The following is a 24860-nucleotide window of genomic DNA, read 5'->3' on the forward strand; positions in this document are numbered from 1 at the left end:
CTGTGTGAGAGTCATATAATGATGTGAATGTGGAACAATGCTAGTGTGTCTGATGGCGTGTGTGTTTGATGCCGTGTGTTTGATAATGTGTGTGTTTGATAACGTGTGTTTGATGGCGTGTGTGTTTGATAACGTGTGTGTTTGATAGCGTGTGTGTTTGATAACGTGTGTGTTTGATAACGTGTGTGTTTGGTGGCGTGTGTTTGATGGCGTGTGTGTTTGATGGCGTGTGTGTTTGATAACGTGTGTGTTTGATGCCGTGTGTGTTTGATAATGTGTGTGTTTGATAATGTGTGTGTTTGATAATGTGTGTGTTTGATAACGTGTGTGTTTGATAATGTGTGTGTTTAATAACGTGTGTGTTTGGTGGTGTGTGTGTTTGATAATGTGTGTTTGATAATGTGTGTTTGATAACGTGTGTTTTTGATGGCGTGTGGGCTTGATGGTGTGTGTGTTTGATGGCGTGTGGGCTTGATGGCGTGTGTGTTTGATGGCGTGGGTGTTTGATAATGTGTGTGTTTGATGGCGTACTTGAGCAGGTTGAGTGGAGGTCGGAGGTCTCTGTGGGGGGCAAGAGATCTGGTTCATCTTGGCCAAGACGATGGCGGCAATCAGCTGACGGTCCTCAGGCTGGTGTTCACCAATGAGCTGCATCGAAGAGCCCACCACCTACACACACACACACACACACACACACGCACACACACACGCATGCGTACACACACACACACACACACACACACACACACACACACACACACACACACACACACACACACACACACACACACACACACACACGCACGCACATTTCCATAAATCAATGCTTTGACCAAGATAGTTCATCATCTGACATGATGCAGTTGTTTGCACTTAGACTTGTATCCATAAGCAAAAGGAAGAATGGCGTCTGTTTTCTTGAAGACAATGCTCTGATTTCAGCGTTATCATTGTGGCTCGACACTGAGGGAAGACGATGATGACCACATCCTTCCATGATGGAAATACTGTCGAAATACGGCCTATTTTACCACACCAAAATAAGCGTATGAAAGCCCAAAGCCTGTGGGATGTTTTTGAGGCGCCTCAGTGTGACTTTCACTTTGACAATTTTTTGACAAAAACTTGATTTTATTGTTACAGTGTAATTACACTCAACTAAAGGATTATGAGGAACACCTGCTCAATTTCTCATTAATGCAATTATCTAATCAGCCAATCCCATGGCAGTTCTTCAGTGCATTTAGGGGTGTGGTCCTGGTCAAGACAATCTCCTGAACTCCAAACTGAATGTCAGAATGGGAAAGAAAGGCGATTTAAGCCGTTTTGAGCGTGGCATGGTTGTTGGTACCAGACGGGCCGGTCTGAGTATTTCACAATCTGCTCAGTTACTGGGATTTACACACACAACTATTTCTAGGGTTTACAAAGAATGGTGTGAAAAGGGAAGAGCATCCAGTCTGCAGCAGTCCTGTGGGAGAAAATGCCTTGTTGATGCTCGAGGTCAGAGGAGAATGGGCCGACTGATTCAAGCTGATAGAAGAGCAACTTTGACTGAAATAACCACTCGTTACAACCGAGGTATGCAGCAAAGCATTTGTGAAGCCACAACACACACAACCTTGAGGCGGATGGGCTACAACAGCAGAAGACCCCACCGGTACCACTCATCTCCACTACAAACAGGAAAAAGAGGCGACAATCTGCACAAGCTCACCAAAATTGGCCAGTTGAAGACTGGAGAAATGTTGCCTGGTCTGATGAGTCTCGATGTCTGTTGAGACATTCAGATGGTAGAGTCAGAATTTGGCGTAAACAGAATGAGAACATGGATCCATCATGCCTTGTTCCCACTGTGCAGGCTGGTGGTGGTGGTGTAATGGTGTGGGGGATGTTTTCTTGGCACACTTTAGGCCCTTAGTGCCAATTGGGCAACGTTTAAATGCCACGGCCTACCTGAGCATTGTTTCTGACCATGTCCATCCCTTTATGACCACCATGTCCCCTCTGATGGCTACTTCCAGCAGGATAATGCACCATGTCACAAAGCTCCAATCATTTCAAACTGGTTTCTTGAACATGTCAATGAGTTGACGGAACTAAAATGGCCGCCACAGTCGCCAGATCTCAACCCAATAGAGCATCTTTGGGATGTGGTGGAACGGGAGCTTCGTGCCCTGGATGTGCATCCCACAAATCTCCATCAACTGCAAGATGCTCTCCTATCAATATGGGCCGACATTTCTAAAGAATGCTTTCAGCAGCTTGTTGATCAATGCCACAGAGAATTAAGGCAGATCTGAAGGAGAAAGGGTCAAACACAGCATTAGTGTGTGCTCCTAATAATCATTTAGGGGAGTGGATATCTATTTAAGCACTTAACTTCATGTACTTACCATAGGGGTTTTAGTTGCATGTAATTATGCATAATTTACTTTAGTACATGTAACATAGACACTGTAAAATAAAGTGTTACCCATTTCCCACACAGAACACAGAGCTTTATATTAATGACAATAATTATGACCATTTTACAATAAATAAATAAATAAATAAATAAATAAATAAATAAATAAATAAATAAATAAATAAATAAATAAATAAATAGTAAAATGAGCACATGAGAAAGTGTTGAGTAAATTATAATTTAATGGTCAATACTGACCTTTTACTCTGTCATCACAAAAGGTATTTTTGTATCATTTGACATATTATTTAACTATTACAGGTTTGCATGCAGTTATCAGTGTTTTATTTATTAACTGTTTTTTCATTTTGAAAAATATTAAATCTCCTCACTGCAGAAAATATATGTTCTATCATATTCTTACTACTCTATTGGCAGATATTTGTTCATGTTTTAAGCACAAACTCACTTAAAGGTGCAGTGTGTAGTATTTATGAGGATCTATTGATGGAAATGCAACATATGTTTTCAGTGGACCGTTATTTATATTTATTACCTTACTGTCATTATCCGGTTCTTCTCTTCCCTTCCCCTCTCCCTCTCTCCCTCTCTCCCTCTCTCCCTCTCTCCCTCTCTCCCTCTCTCCCTCTCTCTCTCTCTCTCTCTCTCTCTCTCTCTCTCTCTCTCTCTCTCTCTCTCTCAATTCAATTCAATTCAATTCAATTCTCTCTCTCTCTCTCTCTCCCTCTCTCCCTCTCTCTCTCTCTCTCTCTCTCTCTCTCTCTCTCTCTCTCTCTCTCTCTCTCTCTCTCTCCCCCTCTCTCTCTCTCTCTCTCTGTGCTGTCACTTTCTCTCACTGCCGCTCACACCCTCCCATCTGCTCATTATCTCCCTCAGCTGCTTCTCCTTTCGCTCAGCCGCCTCTCGTCCCCTCTTTACCTGATTCCTCATTAGGATCCCTATTTCTTTCCCCGCTTTCTGCCCATCTTTGCCTGAGTATTACATTTTCCCTACATACATGCATATTCGTTTACCTTCTGTTTCTGTCCAGTCCTGTCGTGTGGGAAGCTGAATTATATTAGGGGACCTCCTCTGAACCGGAGAAGCTCCACTCGCCACCATCTCTCCCTGGAAAGGGCCTTCCCGCTCTCACGCCTCATCTCTCAGAGGTTTCCCTCACCTTCCTCTCTACCGCCGGCCAGACCACAACCACGCTACCTGCCAGCCCATACCTGAGTTTGAACTTTATTCTACGAAGACTAACCTGAGTTAGTTTATTGACATTGATTGTGTTGAAGTGAGCTTGCTGGCAAAGACTGGTGGTGTAATAAAGCTGCTTCTTTTCTCCGCATTTGCTGTGTGATCCTCTTACCTTCATGACACTTAAACTCAGAAAAAAAAGGTACAGTGCTGTCACTGGGGCGGTACCCTAAGGTACAAAAGTGAAAAGGTACATCTTTGTACCTTATTAACCCCTAAATTGTACATATTGGACCTTAAAATATATATATCAGTACATTAGGAGTGTGTATTAGTACCTTAAAGGTACATATGAATACCTTTTCGGTTTTGTACCTTAGGGTACCTCCCCAGCGAAAGAAATGTACCTTTTTTTTCTGACAGTCTATAATGAGCCCTACAGTGAAGCCACCATTTTGTGCTGCCATGTTTCTATGGTGGCCCTAAAGGGACAAACTTCTCTACAGAGCAGTAGCTACTCTGCTGTCTCAGACGACGTTTGTCCTGTGTCAGCCACCGTAGCTTCTCCATTTGCTCCGGAAGGGAGGGGTGAGCGGGTGCAATTCACAACCTCACCAATAGATGCCGCTAAAATTCACACACTGCACCTTTAATTTAACCCCCCAGCTATCTTCAGTCATGTTGCTTCGAGACAGAAACACTGAGGAAAAGCATAATTTATTGCAGACTACGAGTGTCTTTAGATTATAAACCCTCAAGGTCTTCTCTTTTATGAGAAAAAGTGAGTTTCTGAATAACCATTGCAATGTCTGACTCAGATTCCCAACAACAGATTACTCATGGATTTATGTGTTTTTTGAAAACCTCATAAACAAACAAACTCTGACTGTGGTCAACGCCTCCGCACAATCCACATTTCTGTCTGGCGTTGAATTGAAACTCTCAGCACTCTAAAAAAATGCTGGGTTGTTTCAATCCCAAATTTGGGTTATATATGGACCAACCCAGCCTTGGGTTGGTCCATATATTTTTAAAAAAAAATTAAAACTAAACCAACGGCTGGGTTTGTCCATATTTGACCCAAATTTGGGGTTGAAACAACCCAGCATTGTGCCCTGCAAAATATGCTCTTCTTACTTACTAATGTTGTCTTGTTTCTAGTCCAAATATCTAAAAATTCTTAAATCAAGATCAATTTACTAGACAATCAAAAGCTATTGTCTGGTTTGGGGAAAATTAACTCAGAATGAAGAGAGTTTTTGCTTAAAATAAGATAAATAATCTTAATTCAAACAGAAAACAAGATGATTTTGCTCACACCATTGGCAGATTATTTGTTAGTAAAAACTCACTCAATTTTGAGTTATTTTTTCCCTGAAACCAGAAAATTATTTTTGCTTATCTAATAAATGCATCTTGATTTAAATTTTTTTTAGATATTTGGACTGGGAACAAGACAACATTAGTAAGTAAGAAGAGCATTTTTTTGTTTGTTTTGCAGTGTGTGCAACGATACAGAGGTCGGGTGGCTGCACTGCAAAAATGCTAATAGTTTCCAGTCCAAATATCTAAAAATTCTTAAATCAAGATCCATTTACTAGATCACTAAAACGACATAAGAAAGTTTTCCTTGTTTTCTTAAAAAAAAAAATCTAAATGAAGTGAGTTTTTGCTTAAAACAGGCAAAATGATCTGCCAATGGGGTGAGAAAAATAATCTTAATTCAATCAGAAATAAGATTATTTTTCTCACCCCATTGGCAGATCATTTATCTTATTTTAAGCAAAAACTCTCTTCATTTTGAGTTATTTTTCCCCAAAACAAGACAATTACTTTTGCTTGTCTAGTAAATACTTCTTATTTTAAGAATTTTTAGATGTTTGGACTAGAAACACGACAAAAATACTGAGTAAGAAGAGCATTTTTTGCAGTGTGAGATCGTTTGCTCTTACCTCCGTGATATAATCCTTCCCATCCTTCCCGTGTATGGCTTTAACAGCGCAGATCTCCAGACCTCCGAACACATCTGCGCAGGTGTCCACCCACAGCTTATATCTGCAGAAACACATGAGCTTCGTCTCATTTCTGATCACTTCCCAAACCAACACACTCAGGTATATATTTATGCATTTGGCGGATTCGACGGATGCTAACAATGCATTCAAAATACACCATTTGTCGAACCCATGCTAGGTCACAGTGATGCACAATGACATAAACATGCTGTCTGTGGGTTATTCTCTGAGATAATTTTGATTGATTTAATCGGAAACTAGGGGAAATACATCTGTACTGTACATTTGCATCATATATGCACTATATTGCCAAAAGTTTTGTGACGTCTGCCTTTTCATGCACCTGAGCTTTAATGCCATCCCATTGTTAACCCATAGGGTTTAATCTGGAGTCGGCCCACCCTCTCTAACAGCTCCAGCTCTTCTGGGAAGGCTTTCCTCAAGGTTTAGGAGTGTGTTTATGGGGATTTTTGCCCATTCTTCTAGAAGCTCATTTGTGAGGTCAGGCACTGATGTTGGACGAGAAGGCCTGGCTCTCAGTCTCCGCTCTAATTCATCCCAAAGCTGTTCTATCGGGTTGAGCTCAGGACTCTGTGCAGGCCAGTCCAGTTCCTCCACACCAAACTCCTCATCCATGTCTTTATGGAGCGACGCTTTGTGCACTGGAGCGCAGTCATGCTGGGACAGGAAGGGGCCGTCCACAAACTGATCCCACAAAGTCGGGAGCATGAAATGGTCCAAAATGTCTTGGTGACGCATTAAGAGTTCCTTTCACTGGATCTCAGGGGCCAACTCCTGAAAAACAACTCCACCCCATAATCCCTCTCCACCAAACTTTACACTTGACACATTGCAGTCAGGCGAGTCCCGTTCTCCTGGCGACGGCCAAACCCAGACTCGTCCATGGGATTGTCAGACTGAAGCGTGATTGGTCGCTCAGAGAACACGTCTCACTGCTCTAGAGTCCAGTGGCGGCTGCTTTACTCCACTGCATCCCACACTTTGCATTGCTCTTGGTGATGTAAGGCTTGGAGGAGCTGCTCGGCCATGGAAACCCATTCCATGAAGCTCTCTCCGCTGTTCTTGAGCTCATCTGAAGGCCACAGAAGTCTGGAGGTCTGGAGCTGTTGACTCTGCAGAAAGTTGGAGACTTCTGTGCACTGTGACCCTCAGCATGCGCTGACCCCGCTCTGGGATTTAACACTTTGTGGCTGAGTTGCTGTTGTTCCCAATGGCTTCCACTTTGTTCTAATCCCACTAACAGTTGAGCGTGGAATATTTAGTAGTGAGGAAATGTCAGGAATGGACTTATTGCACAGGTGTCAGCCTATCACGGCCCCACGCTTGAGTTCACTGAGCTCCTGAGAGCGACCCATTCTTTCACTAATGTGTGTAGGAGCGTCTGCAGGCCGAGAGCTGGAGTTATACACCTGTGGCCATGAAGGGACTGAACACCTCAGTGATCCTAATACTGTTGTCTATATAGTGTATATGGCAGCATATGTGCAGTTGGTGTCTCCATCACTATATTGACAGGAGCTTGTTCTTTCTGCTCTGTATCCACACGTCATATTAACAACACTGGTAGCACAAATACACCTAAAACATCTTTATTTGATGTGAATTTTCAACTTTAAACCAGTGGTTCTGTGTTTTTTCTCTAGGCTTGGTTGTGTTTATGGGGCGCAGTATAACATGTCTTAATACTTCTTCTTTTTTTAAAACGCTATATTTTTCTTCTATTCTCCCTTTATTCCACACCGCTGTCTGTGCTTTGAACGGCTCGTTTGCTTCCTGCTTCTATGAAGCCCCTCCCTCTGAAAAACACAATGGTCTTAGATTGGTCAGATGGCCAAATATATTTTTCTGTATTTTGATTGGCTGAAGTGCCAAGCACAGGTTAAGGCCACGCCCCTTCCCATTACGGGCAGAAGTCACATCTGCGGAGACTAGCGAGGGTTTATGATGTCACCAACCCAGGAAGAAGCTCGTTGTAGTCCAAAGCGGCCATTTTTGTAGGCAATAAACTGCCATAACTTTAAAAGACAATATCTCCGTTTGCAGTGAACGTTCAGCGCTGTAACTTTGCAGAGACTGTTAATGCTCAAGCAGCGACATCACACACTAACTAAAGTTACACAAGTCAAATCACAGCGACATTACACACTAACTAAAGTTACACAAGTCAAATGTTGCAAACACTCGCATGCAAACACCCCTTTGCAGAATTTGCTCATGTGCAATGCGTCTCTGAAAAAGGACACACACCGTTTCCATCAGATGTTAAATAGACATTTAGAAAATGCCTTTAAGATGTGTTTGATTTAGAAAGCGTGCTCTTATACAGATACACAAGGATTTATCTACAATAAGGCAACTAATACACATTAATATTCATGAGCCAATCCAGGAGATGCCTTGTGCATTGACTCTTTTTATTTTAATTTGTGACTTTGAATGTTGCATATAGTAATTTTTAATAGGACATTGTTTTGACAGTATCTGTTAAAGGTTTGTTTTGGCATCTTGTTCATCTGTCTTACTCACTTGTCAGTCATGGCCACTTGCTCCAGCATGGCGGAGCCGGTGTTTGATTTCCAGTTTCCAGAGATGGATGTTCTCCTGTCGAGGCAAATCATTGATCACGACACACAGCAAGCATCACATTCAGCCAATCATCATCACAGGAATCACACTGCAAAGCATGCTCTTCTTACTCAGACAGTTTGTCTTAGTCTAAATATCAAACAATTCCTAAATCAAGATGCATTTACTAGACAAGCTAAAGAAATTGTCTTGTTTTGGGGAAAAATATCTCAAAATGAAGAGAGTTTTTGCTTAAAATAAGATAAATAATCTTCATTCAAACAGAAAACAAGATTATTTTTCTCACCCCATTGGCAGATTATTTATCTTATTTTAAGCAAAAACTCTCTTCATTTGGAGTTATTTTTCCCCAAAACAAGACAATTACTTTTGCTTGTCTAGTAAATACTTCTTGTTTTAAGAATTTTTAGATGTTTGGACTAGAAACAAGACAAAAATACTGAGTAAGAAGAGCATTTTTTGCAGTGTAGCCTGTCTCTCAGAGCATCTACGGGTTAACTATATCTAGTTATTTTAAAGCCATTAATGTAAAGCATGTTGAAGACAAGTTGTCATGCACTTTTCCTGCATCAGCTCATTCTGCGTACTACGCAATTTTTCACTATGCGTTCCTATCAATAATGTATATCGATATACACAGTATTGCCTCATTCCGTATCGTCTCTAAAAAACATATCGATATATTGTACAAACTCGATATATAGCGCCTAGTCCTAGCACTGACACTATCGGATGAGAGCCAAACACACTAACCTGAGCCGAATGATGACACTATAGTCTTGTGTAGAGATCATCGCAGAATCAAATTTGTTTCATGATTTATATTTCTTGAACTGACATTGAGCTGAGAAACTAAACTACTTTCTTTGTAGAGTTTCTTCACTTTATTATATTATAAAGCTCTAGAGATCGACTGATATTGCCAATATCGCTTTGGGATGATGGATCGGCTACCGATCGCTTTTTTAGATTAAAGAACAACTGACCCTCGGGGTAATTAACAGATGGACCAGCACTCATTTTAAAACTCATTTTGATTTTATTTTCAACAAAACAAGAAAAAATATCTTATGTCATTTAACTTATCTAGTAAATACTTCTTGTTTTAAGAATACTTAGATATTTGGACAAGAAACAAGACAAAAATACTGAGTAAGAAGAGCATTTTTTGCAGTGTCTCTCTCTTTTTTGGTCTTGACCCATTTACATTTATGCATTTGGCAGACGCTTTTATCCAAAGCGACTTACATTGCATTCAAGGTACACATTTTTTTTGTGTCAGTTCTTGCTTTCCCCGGGAATCGAACCCATGACCTCGGCGTTTGCTAGCGCCACACTCTACTGGTTGAGCTACAGGACAGTCCCGCTTGTGAATGCCGAATGTGATTGTGTCGGTGCAGCTGGACTCACATGTACGCTTTATAATCAGAGCCGATCTTCTGGACCCTGATGTCGTATTTGGCATCAATGAAAGGCTCTGTGGTCGTGTATGTTTGAGTGATGGCCACGACGCTCGCGATGTCCTGAAAGTCACTGTGATTGTCCACTTTCACCTGCCAATGGAAACCTCCGTTAGCATGCTGTCATGTTATCAATGCGCTGAAAGATGAGAAGTTATTACAGTAGACACATTAACGGATCAGTCTTAGACATGCTCTCAAGGTGAAGGTGAAGGGTGTGTTTCTGAAATTACGTAACAAGCTAATTCAAAAATATTAATAAAAACTATAATAGTACAAATAAAATATCACTGGTACCTTCCCCATTCCAGAATGGGCGTGTCCGATCTTCACCACCACAGGGAAGTTTGGCATTGAGATCTGAAACACAGAGGTGTGTTAATGTGCTTATGCCTGTCCTATGGATATCCTGTCAATGTGTGAACTTTATCAATACTGTTACTGTTTCAGAAGAACAGCACACCATTTTAAAATACTTATGAGGAACAGACACCAGCAGGAACCTATATTTTAAAATATATTGGAAATTAATATTTTACGGCTCCTGGTGTTGTTCTGGCGTCTCCTCCATCAGGTCAAACGCACTTTAATGTTCTCCTGATCTCCACTGACGCATCCGCTCTTTTCTCTCAGTGTCTGAAACGCTTCAGTCTCTCTAAGCCCCGCCTCTCTGAGAGCTGCTCTGCTGTGATTGGTCAAGAAAGCAAGCGCTCATTATCATATCTAAACCCCGCCTCTCTGAGAGCTGCTCTGCTGGGATTGGTCAGAAAGCAAGCGCTCATTATCATATCTAAACCCCGCCTCTCTGAGAGCTGCTCTGCTGGGATTGGTCAGAAAGCAAGCGCTCATTATCATATCTAAACCCCGCCTCTCTGAGAGCTGCTCTGCTGTGATTGGTCAAAAAGCAAGCGCTCATTATCATATCTAAACCCCGCCTCTCTGAAAGCTGCTCTGCTGTGATTGGTCAAAAAGCACATGAACAACACCAACCAAACTCTTCCAGTGTGTGAGGGCGGGGCTAAGAGACAGTACTCAGCCAATCACGGCCAGAGGGCGGGCATTATGCAAATTAGTTACACAACTGGAATTACTGATGACTTGTTTCAGTTCAGAATCGCTCTATTATTAACGACATTAAAAGGGGATAACCCAAAAAAAGCATCATCTGGGACACACCTTCAAATGGAAATTAATTTGGTTCCTATCACGTGTATGTGTGTGAGTGTGAGTGTGTGTGTGTGTCCTGTTTCTGTTGAGTTTCCGTGTTCCTTTTCTTCTCCGTTATTCTCCTCCGCTGTTGATTAGTTCATCACCTGTTTCTGCTCTCCCTGATTTGTGTGTGTGTGGGTGTGTGAGTGAGAGTGTTCTGTTCTCCCTGATGTGTGTGTGTGTGTGTGTGTGTGTGTGTGTGTGTGAGTGTTCGGTTCTCCCTGATATGTGTGTGTGAGCCTGTTTATGTGGTTTATGAGGACACAAATTTGTATAACTACATGGGTATTACACTGGTATTACACTATAAATGTGGTTTATGAGGACATATCAAATGTGTGTGTGTGTGTGTGTGTGTTCATGTTCTGTTCTCCCTGATGTCGCTAATCATCTCTGTGTTTGAGCCGGTCACCTCATGAGCTTCTGACTGCTTTAGTTTCTCTGCTCCTGCCTCGTGAGCTTTATTACAGATACACGTGACAGACCCATGAGTGTCATAATCCTATAATGTCATAATTTGATAAGAGTAATGGAGAGTCATTGTGTGTGTTTATGACAGTTAACAAAACTAGCTCAGTCATATCCAGTTTAGCAATCAGGCCAGTTTTATCTTCTGACCACAATCCACTACTGTTTTCATTGCACACAATAAATGTTATATAAGCGGACATTTCTGAGTGAAAACAAGCTTTTAGCGTAGCTTTTTTAGGATGTGTGTGTGTTTCATATCAGAATGGAGTGAGATCTGAACGAATAGAGCATCAGGTCCTGTGTGTGTGAGTGAGTGGTGTATGTGGAAATTTGTGTACGTGTGTGTGAGTGTGTGTGTGTGTGTGGAGGGTGTGGTTTGTTTAGTTACAGTAGAAGGCTGGTCTGTTCCTCATGTGTGAAGCTATAAGACCGATCTTCTCACCGACAAAGACAGACAGAGACGAACTTCCTTACACTCATAAAGTGTGTTTAATAGCTGATGATGAGCGTCCCGCTGTGTGTCGCGCTGCTGCTGTGTGTGTGTGTGTGTCTGAGCGAGAGCTGCACCTGCGACTCAGGACATCCACAGGAATACTTCTGCTCGTCTGACATAGGTAACACACACACACACACACACACACACACACACACACACACACACACACACACACACACACACACACACACACACACACACACACACACACACCTGTACTGATTACATGGCCGCTGGATTATTATCAGATTTAATATATATATATATAATTGGTAATTTTATTTTTGGTTTAATTAATGATAATGCAATGTTTAATGCGCTTCTTTTTTCATGAGAATTTTAGGGGTACACTTTATTTTAAGGTGTCATCGTCAAAGGCTTAATGTGTATTGTAACAGATAACATTACAAACTACAGGTTTAATCATGTGATTTGTGTTCAGTAAGGGACTTTTTTTGCTTGTTTCTAGTCTAAATATCTAAAAATTCTTAAATTAAGATGAAGTAATCTTATTTCTGATTGAAATCGTGTTTCTTGTTTCCGTCCCAAACAGAAATAAGATTATTTTTCTCACCCCATTGGCAGATCATTTTGCCTGTTTTAAGCAACGCTCTTCATTTAGATTTTATTTTCAACAAAACAAGGAACAAGCAAAACAAAATATCTTATGTCGTTTTTCTGATCTAGTAAATGCATCTTGATTTAAGAATATTTAGATATTTGGACTGGAAACAAGAAAAAAAAACTATGTAAGAAGAGCATTTTTGAAGTGTAGAATTGGTAAGTAATCTATACCTAACACTATTTTTTCATATATTTTCTTTATGCTTCAGGATGCTTATTTATCAGTTAGTATGATATCCATAAACGGAAAATGGCTGTTATCAAAATGTACATTATGGAAATTAGGTCAGAAACTGCAGATTTATATTCAGATGTCTTCTGAAAAACGAGACGAAGGCATTCATTAAGAATCGTTGTTGTTCTGCTAAACGAGTGGGAAAGAGTTGTTTTGGATCCCTGCTTCCGTGCGTCAGAGCGGCTTCGGCTCCGGCATTCCTGTCCCTATTCTGGAATAATCAGGCATGGAATGACTGGCATGAGGCTGTACAGACACGCAGAAGCCTCTGGCACTCACTGAACCGATACAGTAAATCCACATAATCCTGCTCTGGAAAACCATTCCACTCACTAGAACCAAACTTGGGATTTTGAAGTCTATTTTATTTTTCATAAAGATGAGCTGTTTTCTTGGACTAATTGGACTAGTCAGACTGAAATGCACATTTCCTTGAAAAATATTATTTAAAATGTTACCCATTAGAACAACTGATCGAACCTTGCCTTGCATGAAGATTGACCTTGAACCACATCCACTTTGATTAAAAAGGGGACACTATTTTTAATTGTATTTTAAAATAACATTTGCATTCAAGTAAAATAAAGCTAGCTGTGAGATATTTTTTAAGAGCTCTAGAAAATACTAAATATACACTATATAGGCAAAAGTATGGTTCAGGTGTTCAGTCTCTTCATGGCCACAGGTGTATAACACAGGGGGCGGCAGTGGCTCAGTGGTTCATGTAGGTTGTCTACAAACCGGAAGGTTGGTTCCACTGACCAAGTGTCGAAGTGTCCATGAGCAAGACACCTAACCCCAGCTGCTCCCGACGAGCTGGATGGTGCCTTACATGGCTGACATCGCCATCGGTGTATGAATGGGTGAATGTGAGGCAAGATGTAAAGCGCTTTGGATGGCCATAGGGTCTGTTAAAAGCGCTATATAAATGCAGGCCATTTACCATAACTCCAGCTCTCGGCCTGCAGAGAACGGGACTTGCCTGACTGCACTGTGCCAACTGTAAAGTTTGGTGGAGGGGGGATTATGGGGTGGTGTTGTTTTTCAGGAGTTGGGCTTTTCCCCTTAGTTGAATGAGGCATTTATATATTTATATTGATATATTTCATATGTATTAATGTACACCCAAAGCCCTTCACACTCATGTCAGGGGTCTCTCCTCAACCACTATCAGTGAGCAGCTCCACTGGGATGATGCGACGGCGGCCACAGTACAACACCGCCATAGTGCGCTCACCACACACCAGCGATAGGTGGAGGGGAGAGAGGGGGGTAGAGATAATTCAGTGGATGGGGATTATTAGGAGGCCATGATTGGTAAGGGCCAATGGAGGGGATTTGGCCAGGACACCGGGGTTACACCCCTACTCTTTACGAGAAGTGCCATGGGATTTTTAATGTCCACAGAGAGTCAGGACCTCGGTTTAACGTCTCATCCGAAGGACGGCAAGGGAAGTTTCAGGGAAAGGAACTCCTAAGGCTTCACCAAACATTTTGCACAATTACACGCTCCCAACTTTGTGGGATCAGTTTGTGGACGGCCCCTTCCTGTCCCAGCATGACTGCGCTCCAGTGCACAAAGCGTCGCTCCATAAAGACATGGATGAGGAGTTTGGTGTGGAGGAACTTGACTGGCCTGCACAGAGTCCTGAGCTCAACCCGATAGAACAGCTTTGGGATGAATTCGAGCGGAGACTGAGAGCCAGGCCTTCTCGTCCAACATCAGTGCCTGACCTCACAAATGAGCTTCTAGAAGAATGGGCAAAATTCCCCATAAACACACTCCTAAACCTTGAGGAAAGCCTTCCCAGAAGAGCTGGAGCTGTTAGAGAGGGTGGGCCGACTCCAGATTAAACCCCACGGGTTAACAATGGGATGGCATTAAAGCTCATGAGCATTTGAAGACATTTAGTAATCGATTTTCTATGGTTTATTCAAGAAACATTTAAGAATCAAAAAGAGAATCTTGATTCCCTTGTAAGACACAACTTTTCCAGCTAGGCTTACATTCTGAACTCTTATCTGATTCAGGCTGAAATGATTATTTAATGTGTTCGATGTTACGCACTGCATAACAACTGATTCTTTTCCGATCAGTGATGAGAGCTGAGGTAACTGGGGAGAAGATCATACCTGAAGATGACAATAGAGGAGGCATGAGAGAAATTCAATATGAAATCAAAGTGATAAAGGTGAGCTCAAGTACTTGATGATCACATGAATATTCTGTTATAATGTTATAATGATCTGGAATAGCATGCTTTGGCCTGACGTCCCATTCAGAATAGTCGATGATTTAAATGGAGAGTTACAGTCTCTTTAGGGTTCAAACATGAATTAGTGATGGGCGCTTTGGAAACACGCTTCAAAATCATTTGTTTTTGTGATTACTAAACCAGACAAACCAGTGATTCAGAGCACGTATCAAACTGACAAAGTCACAAGATTTCAGTAAATGAGGCTGTGTTACATCATATTTGAAAAGTTAAAAAATGTCAATGGTTCGCCACTAAGGCGGTGATGAGAACAGTCAAACAGTCAAACAGTGTCTTTTATTTTTACCTGATCTCTGATCAATTTTATACATTGTAATTAATACACTATTGAACCAGTGAATCATTTTGCAAATCAATTGGTCCAAAGTTTTGAAAAGCTTAGTTTCTGGCATCACTAACATAAACCTTGAATTCGAGGCTTCACAAAGTGTTTCCGTAGCGTCCGTCACTATAGAGACTATTTTAAAAAATGGATCTGCAGACCCAAAACACAATCCACTGCTATACAATACCAAACTTGTGTTTTTGCAGGTGTTCAAAGGTTCTGACAAAATAAAGCAAATCCAGCATGTCTACACGAGCGTGATGTCTTCAGTTTGTGGGACCAAACTGGACCACACCCAGTATCTGCTTTCAGGTAAACACAAAGTTCTGCTATGAAGCTCTAGATGGTGCAGGCTGATCGGTCCTTAACTCAATCTGCTTGCAATCACATCATAGGGCACAGATGATTGGTTCTTGTTGTATGCAGTAGCCATTGAGTTTGCTGCGTAAACCTCCACCTTCCCCAGCTCCACCTGTATAGATCTGCTATGGGTCAAACACTATATTGTATATGGCAAGCTGGTTTAACATTTAATCCTTAAAGCTAGTATCAATTACCATGCTATTAGTATTTTTTTTAGATAAATAAGTATATTTTAAAAAGGTACTAGTACCTAAAGAATAAGTACTTAATCTAATAGATACTAGTACCTTTTTCTAAATATACTATTAGTTATTCATTAGACACTAGTACTCATTCATTAGACATTAGTACTCATTCATTAGACACTAGTACTCATTCATTAGACAATAGTACTCATTCATTAGACACCAGTACTCATTCATTAGACACTAGTACTCATTCATTAGACAATAGTACTCATTCATTAGACAATAGTACTCATTCATTAGACACCAGTACTCATTCATTAGACACTAGTACTCATTCATTAGACACTAGTACTCATTCATTAGACACTAGTACTCATTCATTAGATGCTAGTACTCATTCATTAGACACTAGTACTCATTCATTAGATACTAGTACTCATTCATTAGACACTAGTACTCATTCATTAGACACCAGTACTCATTCATTAGACACTAGTACTCATTCATTAGACACTAGTACTCATTCATTAGACACTAGTACTCATTCATTAGATGCTAGTACTCATTCATTAGACACTAGTACTCATTCATTAGATAATAGTACTCATTCATTAGACACTAGTACTCATTCATTAGACACTAGTACTCATTCATTAGACACTAGTACTCATTCATTAGACACTAGTACTCATTCATTAGACACTAGTACTCATTCATTAGACACTAGTACTCATTCATTAGACACTAGTACTCATTCATTAGATAATAGTACTCATTCATTAGACACTAGTACTCATTTATTAGATACAAGTACTCATTCATTAGATACTAGTACTCATTCATTAGATATTAGTACTCATTCATTAGACACTAGTACTCATTCATTAGACACTAGTACTCATTCATTAGATACAAGTACTCATTCATTAGATACTAGTACTCATTCATTAGATAATAGTACTCATTCATTTAGACACTAGTACTCATTCATTAGATACTAGTACTCATTCATTAGATACTAGTACTCATTCATTAGACACTAGTACTCATTCATTAGATACTATTACTCATTCATTAGACACTAGTACTCATTCATTAGATACTAGTACTCATTCATTAGATACTAGTACTCATTCATTAGACACTAGTACTCATTCATTAGATACAAGTACTCATTCATTAGATACTAGTACTCATTCATTAGATAATAGTACTCATTCATTAGACACTAGTACTCATTCATTAGATACTAGTACTCATTCATTAGACACTAGTACTCATTCATTAGACACTAGTACTCATCCATTAGATACTAGTACTTATTCATTAGATACTAGTACTCATTCATTAGACACTAGTACTCATTCATTAGACACTAGTACTCATTCATTAGACACTAGTACTCATTCATTAGATACGAGTACTTATTCATTAGATACTAGTACTCATTCATTAGACACTAGTACTCATTCATTAGATACTAGTACTTATTCATTAGATACTAGTACTCATTCATTAGATACTAGTACTCATTCATTAGACACTAGTACTCATTCATTAGACACTAGTACTCATTTATTAGACACTAGTACTCATTCATTAGATACTAGTGCTCATTCAATAGACACTAGTACTCATTCATTAGATACTAGTACTCATTCATTAGATACTAGTACTCATTCATTAGACACTAGTACTCAATACTAGTACTCATTCATTAGATACTAGTACTCAATACTAGTACTCATTCATTAGATACTAGTACTCATTCATTAGATACTAGTACTCATTCATTAGATAATAGTACTCATTCATTAGACACTAGTACTCATTCATTAGATACTAGTACTTATTCATTAGATACAAGTACTCATTCATTAGACACTAGTACTCATTCATTAGACACTAGTACTCATTCATTAGACACTAGTACTCATTCATTCAATACTAGTACTTATTCATTAGACACTAGTACTCATTCATTAGACACTAGTACTCATTCATTAGACACTAGTACTCATTCATTCGATACTAGTACTTATTCATTAGATACTAGTCCTCATTCATTAGACACTAGTACTCATTCATTAGATACTAGTACTTATTCATTAGATACTAGTACTCATTCATTAGACACTAGTACTCATTCATTAGACACTAGTACTCATTCATTAGACACTAGTACTCATTCATTCGATACTAGTACTTATTCATTAGATACTAGTACTCATTCATTAGACACTAGTACTCATTCATTAGACACTAGTACTCATTCATTAGATACTAGTACTCATCCGTTAGACACTAGTACTCATTCATTCGATACTAGTACTTATTCATTAGATACTAGTACTCATTCATTAGACACTAGTACTCATTCATTAGATACTAGTACTTATTCATTAGATACTAGTACTCATTCATTAGACACTAGTACTCATTCATTAGACACTAGTACTCATTCATTAGACACTAGTACTCATTCATTAGATACTAGTGCTCATTCAATAGACACTAGTACTCATTCATTAGATACTAGTACTCATTCATTAGACACTAGTACTCATTCATTAGATACTAGTACTCAATACTAGTACTCATTCATTCGATACAAGTACTCATTCATTAGATACTAGTACTCATTCATTAGACACTAGTACTCATTCATTAGATACTAGTACTCATTCATTAGATACTAGTACTCATTCATTAGATACTAGTACTCATTCATTAGATAATAGCACTCATTCATTAGATACAAGTACTCATTCATTAGACACTAGTACTCATTCATTAGACACTAGTACTCATTCATTAGACACTAGTACTCATTCATTAGACACTAGTACTCATTAATTAGATACTAGTACTCATTCATTAAATACTAGTACTCATTCATTAGATACTAGTACTCATTCATTAGATACTAGTACTCAATACTAGTACTCTTTCATTAGATACTAGTACTAATTCATTAGATAATAGCACTCATTCATTAGATACAAGTACTCATTCATTAGATAATAGTACTCATTCATTAGATAATAGCACTCATTCATTAGATACAAGTACTCATTCATTAGATACTAGTACTCATTCATTAGATACTAGTACTCATTCATTAGACACTAGTACTCATTCATTAGACACTAGTACTCATTCATTAGATACTAGTACTCATTCATTAGAGACTAGTACTCATTCATTAGACACTAGTACTCATTCATTAGACACTAGTACTCATTCATTAGATACTAGTACTCATTCATTAGATACTAGTACTCAATACTAGTACTCTTTCATTAGATACTAGTACTCATTCATTAGATAATAGCACTCATTCATTAGATACAAGTACTCATTCATTAGATAATAGTACTCATTCATTAGATAATAGCACTCATTCATTAGATACAAGTACTCATTCATTAGATACTAGTACTCATTCATTAGATACTAGTACTCATTCATTAGATACTAGTACTCATTCATTAGACACTAGTACTCATTCATTAGACACTAGTACTCATTCATTAGACACTAGTACTCATTCATTAGACACTAGTACTCATTCATTAGACACTAGTACTCATTCATTAGACACTAGTACTCATTCTTTAGATACTAGTACTCATTCATTAGACACTAGTACTCATTCATTAGACACTAGTACTCATTCATTAGACACTAGTACTCATTCATTAGACACTAGTACTCATTCATTAGACACTAGTACTCATTCATTAGACACTAGTACTCATTCATTAGACACTAGTACTCATTCATTAGATGCTAGTACTCATTCATTAGACACTAGTACTCATTCATTAGACACTAGTACTCATTCATTAGACACTAGCACTCATTCATTAGATACAAGTACTCATTCATTAGATACTAGTACTCATTCATTAGATACTAGTACTCATTCATTAGACACTAGTACTCATTCATTAGACACTAGTACTCATTCATTAGACACTAGTACTCATTCATTAGACACTAGTACTCATTCATTAGACACTAGTACTCATTCATTAGACACTAGTACTCATTCTTTAGACACTAGTACTCATTCATTAGACACTAGTACTCATTCATTAGACACTAGTACTCATTCATTAGACACTAGTACTCATTCTTTAGATACTAGTACTCATTCATTAGACACTAGTACTCATTCATTAGACACTAGTACTCATTCATTAGACACTAGTACTCATTCATTAGACACTAGTACTCATTCATTAGACACTAGTACTCATTCATTAGATACTAGTACTCATTCATTAGACACTAGTACTCATTCATTAGATAATAATACTCATTCATTAGATACTAGTACTCATTCATTAGATAATAATACTCATTCATTAGACACTAGTACTCATTCATTAGATACTAGTACTCATTCATTAGATACTAGTACTCATTCATTAGATAATAATACTCATTCATTAGATACTAGTACTCATTCATTAGATAATAATACTCATTCATTAGATACTAGTACTCATTCATTAGATAATAATACTCATTCATTAGATACTAGTACTCATTCATTAGATAATAGTACTCATTCATTAGATACTAGTACTCATTCATTAGACACTAGTACTCATTCATTAGACACTAGTACTCATTCATTAGACACTAGTACTCATTCATTAGATACTAGTACTCATTCATTAGACACTAGTACTCATTCATTAGACACTAGTACTCATTCATTAGATAATAATACTCATTCATTAGATACTAGTACTCATTCATTAGACAATAATACTCATTCATTAGACACTAGTACTCATTCATTAGATACTAGTACTCATTCATTAGATACTAGTACTCATTCATTAGATAATAATACTCATTCATTAGATACTAGTACTCATTCATTAGATAATAATACTCATTCATTAGATACTAGTACTCATTCATTAGATAATAATACTCATTCATTAGATACTAGTACTCATTCATTAGATAATAGTACTCATTCATTAGATACTAGTACTCATTCATTAGACACTAGTACTCATTCATTAGACACTAGTACTCATTCATTAGACACTAGTACTCATTCATTAGATACTAGTACTCATTCATTAGACACTAGTACTCATTCATTAGACACTAGTACTCATTCATTAGATACTAGTACTCATTCATTAGACACTAGTACTCATTCATTAGATACTTGTACTTATCTATTGAATAAGTACTAGTATATCCCCGGTTCCACCTGACCAAGTGTCGAAGTGTCCATGAGCAAGACACCTAACCCCAGCTGCTCCCGACGAGCTGGATGGCGCCTTACATGGCTGACATCGCCGTCGGTGTATGAATGGGTGAATGTGAGGCAAAAATATAAAGCGCTTTGGATAAAAGCGCTATATAAATGCAGTCCATTTACCAGTATATATTGAATCTAGTATCTAATGAAGAAGTACCAGTATTTAAGTGAATAGATACCAGGCTCTAAAAAATAAGTACTAATAGCGTGAAAATAGATACTACTACATTTTAAAGATTAAATGTTAATGTTTCGCCAACAAAGACACATGACTGTTTTGCGTCTCTGAGCAACACAAAGCAATGAATTAATGAATCAGACGAATTAATGATTCAATGACTCACTCATTAAAAGTGACTTGCTGCCACCTACTGGCGGTTTTACTTTCACATTTAAAGTATCTTTTAATTTTTTTAATAATTTCAAATAGCAATATTCAAATTTAAATCATCAGCACATTATTCATGCACATGTGTAACTGTAGGTTAAACTCATTCATGTTTCTCTGAGCTCATCGAACAGTCTGTAAATGATCTTCAGATGCAGCTTCTGTGTTTCCTCTGCACTGCAAAGATCAGTTTAGTTGATTATGGATACAGAAAGATCCACATGGAAGATTTTATCAGATTTTTCAGACTTAAGGGAGACTCTTCCCTAATTTAACATGAAACACAGACTAACATTATGAATGGACCTCTGGGAATATACAACAATAATGAAATATATGTCTGTTTCCTGTCTCTTAGGAAACATCATGTCTGATAAATTCTCCGTGACATTGTGTGACTATACTAAGCGCTGGGACAGTCTCTCCTTAATGATGAAAAACAACTTCAAATACAGATATCAGATGGGCTGTGACTGCAAGGTAAGAACGGTTTACTTCAACGATCAAAACATTATAACCACTCACTTCACCCTGGAACCTTTATACAAAATATGACACAGCTAAAATGTTTTTTGTGTCATCTTTGATACATCAGGCTTTTATGAATCATATGATAGTGAGATTATGGAGGAAATATATATGCAATGGTGCAGATGCTGATATTTATATGGACAAAAAGTGAGATAATCTGATGCTTGTAATGTAAATCAATGAGTTTTTTATAACAGTATAGCAGATAAGGGACATAAAATGCATATAATATCAATATCTGACAATATGTCTTTGTAAGATGTTATTTAAATGCTTAATTTTATGATCTGTAGTTTTAAAACATATAATGCATTGTAATACAGAGATGAACTAATAAACCTTCATATTTGAAACTCATGATTTTTCTAATAAGTAATGTCTGGGTACTCAAGTAAACCTCAGGCGCTTCAGTCCAGTTGAAACACTAACAATATTGAAGTTATTCTTATGCTTACTTGATAAATTCAGGTCAGATTTGACAGTAGAAAGACACGAGGGGACGATAGAAGGATTTTCAGCAAAAATGATTGATGATGTCGATCATTGAAAGGCCTTAGTGCAATGCGTCAAATATTATAGTCATAGAGTTACCATACAAAATCATAATGTTGTTCCCCTGAATTACATTTCTTTAATCTAATATTAAGGACAGGTCAAAGCTATTAACCAGTTAAACAGGTTCTGTAACAATACTAAGAGAACCACTCGTTCACTAATACATTTGAGATGTTTTAACTTGTCCAAACATACTCTGGCGTAAACTGATTTATGATTTATAATAACAAAAATATGAATGAACGCTGTAAAAAATGCTCTTCTTACTCAGTAATTTTGTCTTGTTTCTAGTCTAAATATCAAATGAATCTTAAATCAAGATGCATTTACTAGATCAGTAAAACGACAAGATATTTTTTCTCGTTTTCTTGAAAAGCAAAATCAAAATGAAGTGAGTTTTTGCTTATAACAGGCAAAATGATCTGCCACACTGCAAAAAAAAAATGTTCTTCTTACTTAGTATTTTTGTCTCATTTCCAGTCCAAATATCAAAAAATTCTTACATTAAGAAATTTACTAGACAAACAAAAGTTATTTTACTCACCCCATTGGCAGATCATTTTGCCTGTTTTAAGCAAAAACTCTTAATTTAGATATTTTGAAAACAAGAAAAAATATCTTATGTAATTTTACTTATCTAGTAAATGCATCTTGATTTAAGAATAATTAGATATTTGGACTGGAAACAAAAACAAAAAAAACTTAATAAGATGAGCCATTTTTTTTTTTTGCAGTGAAACTATATGTTATTTTGCATTATAATATATCTCAGTGTTGTAATGTCTGAATCGGTGATGTGTGCAGATCTTCTTCTGCACTGAGGGCCGGCCCTGTCCGTCCAGCAGAGAGAACGAGTGTGTGCTGACCGGATGGTCCTCATGGATAGATAATGAGCAAGCCTGCATTCGGCACAGCGACGGATCCTGCAGCTGGTTCACCGGAACGGACACGCCTTCCACAAACCACACCACCGACGCGCGCCTCACAACAAAATCTCAAACTTCATTTCAAACGGATCCTCTGTAACGCCTAAAGAAGCTCGCTTCATTCACAGCTCTAAGGGAATCTTTGGCTTGCTGTAGTTTAATGTGCACTGCACAAAATGCTCTTCTTACTCAGTATTTTTGTCTTGTTTCTAGTCTAAACATCTAAAAATTCCTAAATTAAGAAACATTTACTAGACAAGTAAAAGTAATTGTCTTGTTTTAGGAAAAAATAACTCAAAATGAAGAGAGTTTTTGCTTAAAATAAGATAAATAATCTGCCAATGGGGTGAGAAAAATAATCTTAATTCAAACAGAAAACAAGATTATTTTTCTCACCCCATTGGCAGATTATTTATCTTATTTTAAGCAAAAACTCTCTTCATTTAGAGTTATTTTTTTCCAAAATAAGATTTTTTAAACTTGTCTAGTAAATGTTTCTTTAATGTAAGAATTTTTAGATATTTTGAATAGAAACGAGACAAAAATACTAAGTAAGTAAAGCATTTTTTGCAGTGTGGTATTTTTAACAAGTAATAAAACGTTTTCAAAACATTAAAACCTAAAATATAAAATGGTGACATGATAAAATATAACATGTAATAAAAATGGCCAGGAGCTGGGAAGCTGCCGAATGCGTGTCTGTCTCTCTGTGTTATGAAGCAATAATGCTCCTGTTGTGCAATAGAGCGGCCGTTTGTCCGTTTGTGGTGCCGATTGTGAAACAGTGTTCATGTCCACATGAGACGCAGCTGCTTATCTTGATCCAGAAGAAAACATCACATACAGGGCCTAAAACTAACATTCGCCAAGTCAAAATCAGCGTTGGTGAGTGAATGAAACAGTAGCTGCGTTTCCATTACCATTCAAAGTGTGCTAATTGAAAATACGTCCAATAAAACCGCGTAAATTTAGCAAAAACTCTCATACTTTATATCGCAAAAAAGTGTTTCCGCATTTACAGGTCACCTGGTACAGCGACGCATTGCTGCCACAGGGCCTACATATTCTTTACACTCAATTATGTCGTAATAATAAGATGTTATATTATACACTGCAAAAATGCTCTTCTTACTCAGTATTTTTGTCTTGTTTCCAGTCAAAACCTCTAAAAATTCGTACATTAAGAAACATTTACTAGACAAATAAAAATTATTGTCTGGTTTTGGGGAAAATAACTCAAAATGAAGAGATTTTTTGCTTAAAATAAGATAAATAATCTGCCAATGGA

At 37.9% G+C, this 24860-nt stretch overlaps 2 protein-coding genes across 3 annotated transcripts in view; one reads left to right on the forward strand and one right to left on the reverse strand.

Annotated features, from left to right (window-relative positions):
* The window catches only part of syn2b (synapsin IIb), a 109125-nt gene that overhangs the window by 17237 nt on the left and 67028 nt on the right, over positions 1 to 24860 (reverse strand). For both annotated transcript variants that reach the window (XM_067430957.1, XM_067430956.1), the window contains exons 6-10: positions 9987 to 10049; positions 9640 to 9782; positions 8170 to 8244; positions 5560 to 5662; positions 532 to 669 (exon numbers count right to left, since the gene is read on the reverse strand). In XM_067430957.1, the coding sequence (XP_067287058.1) occupies positions 532 to 669; positions 5560 to 5662; positions 8170 to 8244; positions 9640 to 9782; positions 9987 to 10049 (522 nt within the window). The remainder of the gene's footprint in view (positions 1 to 531; positions 670 to 5559; positions 5663 to 8169; positions 8245 to 9639; positions 9783 to 9986; positions 10050 to 24860) is intronic.
* On the forward strand, positions 11664 to 23836 carry LOC137058392 (metalloproteinase inhibitor 2-like). The gene is made up of 5 exons (XM_067431644.1): positions 11664 to 11983; positions 14822 to 14916; positions 15532 to 15637; positions 21919 to 22040; positions 23451 to 23836. The coding sequence occupies exons 1-5, from the start codon at positions 11869 to 11871 to the stop codon at positions 23670 to 23672; spliced, it is 660 nt and encodes a 219-aa protein (XP_067287745.1). The 5' UTR covers positions 11664 to 11868; the 3' UTR covers positions 23673 to 23836.

This window comes from Pseudorasbora parva, chromosome 22 (assembly GCF_024679245.1).
Source record: "Pseudorasbora parva isolate DD20220531a chromosome 22, ASM2467924v1, whole genome shotgun sequence".
In the NCBI taxonomy this organism is placed as follows: domain Eukaryota; kingdom Metazoa; phylum Chordata; class Actinopteri; order Cypriniformes; family Gobionidae; genus Pseudorasbora; species Pseudorasbora parva.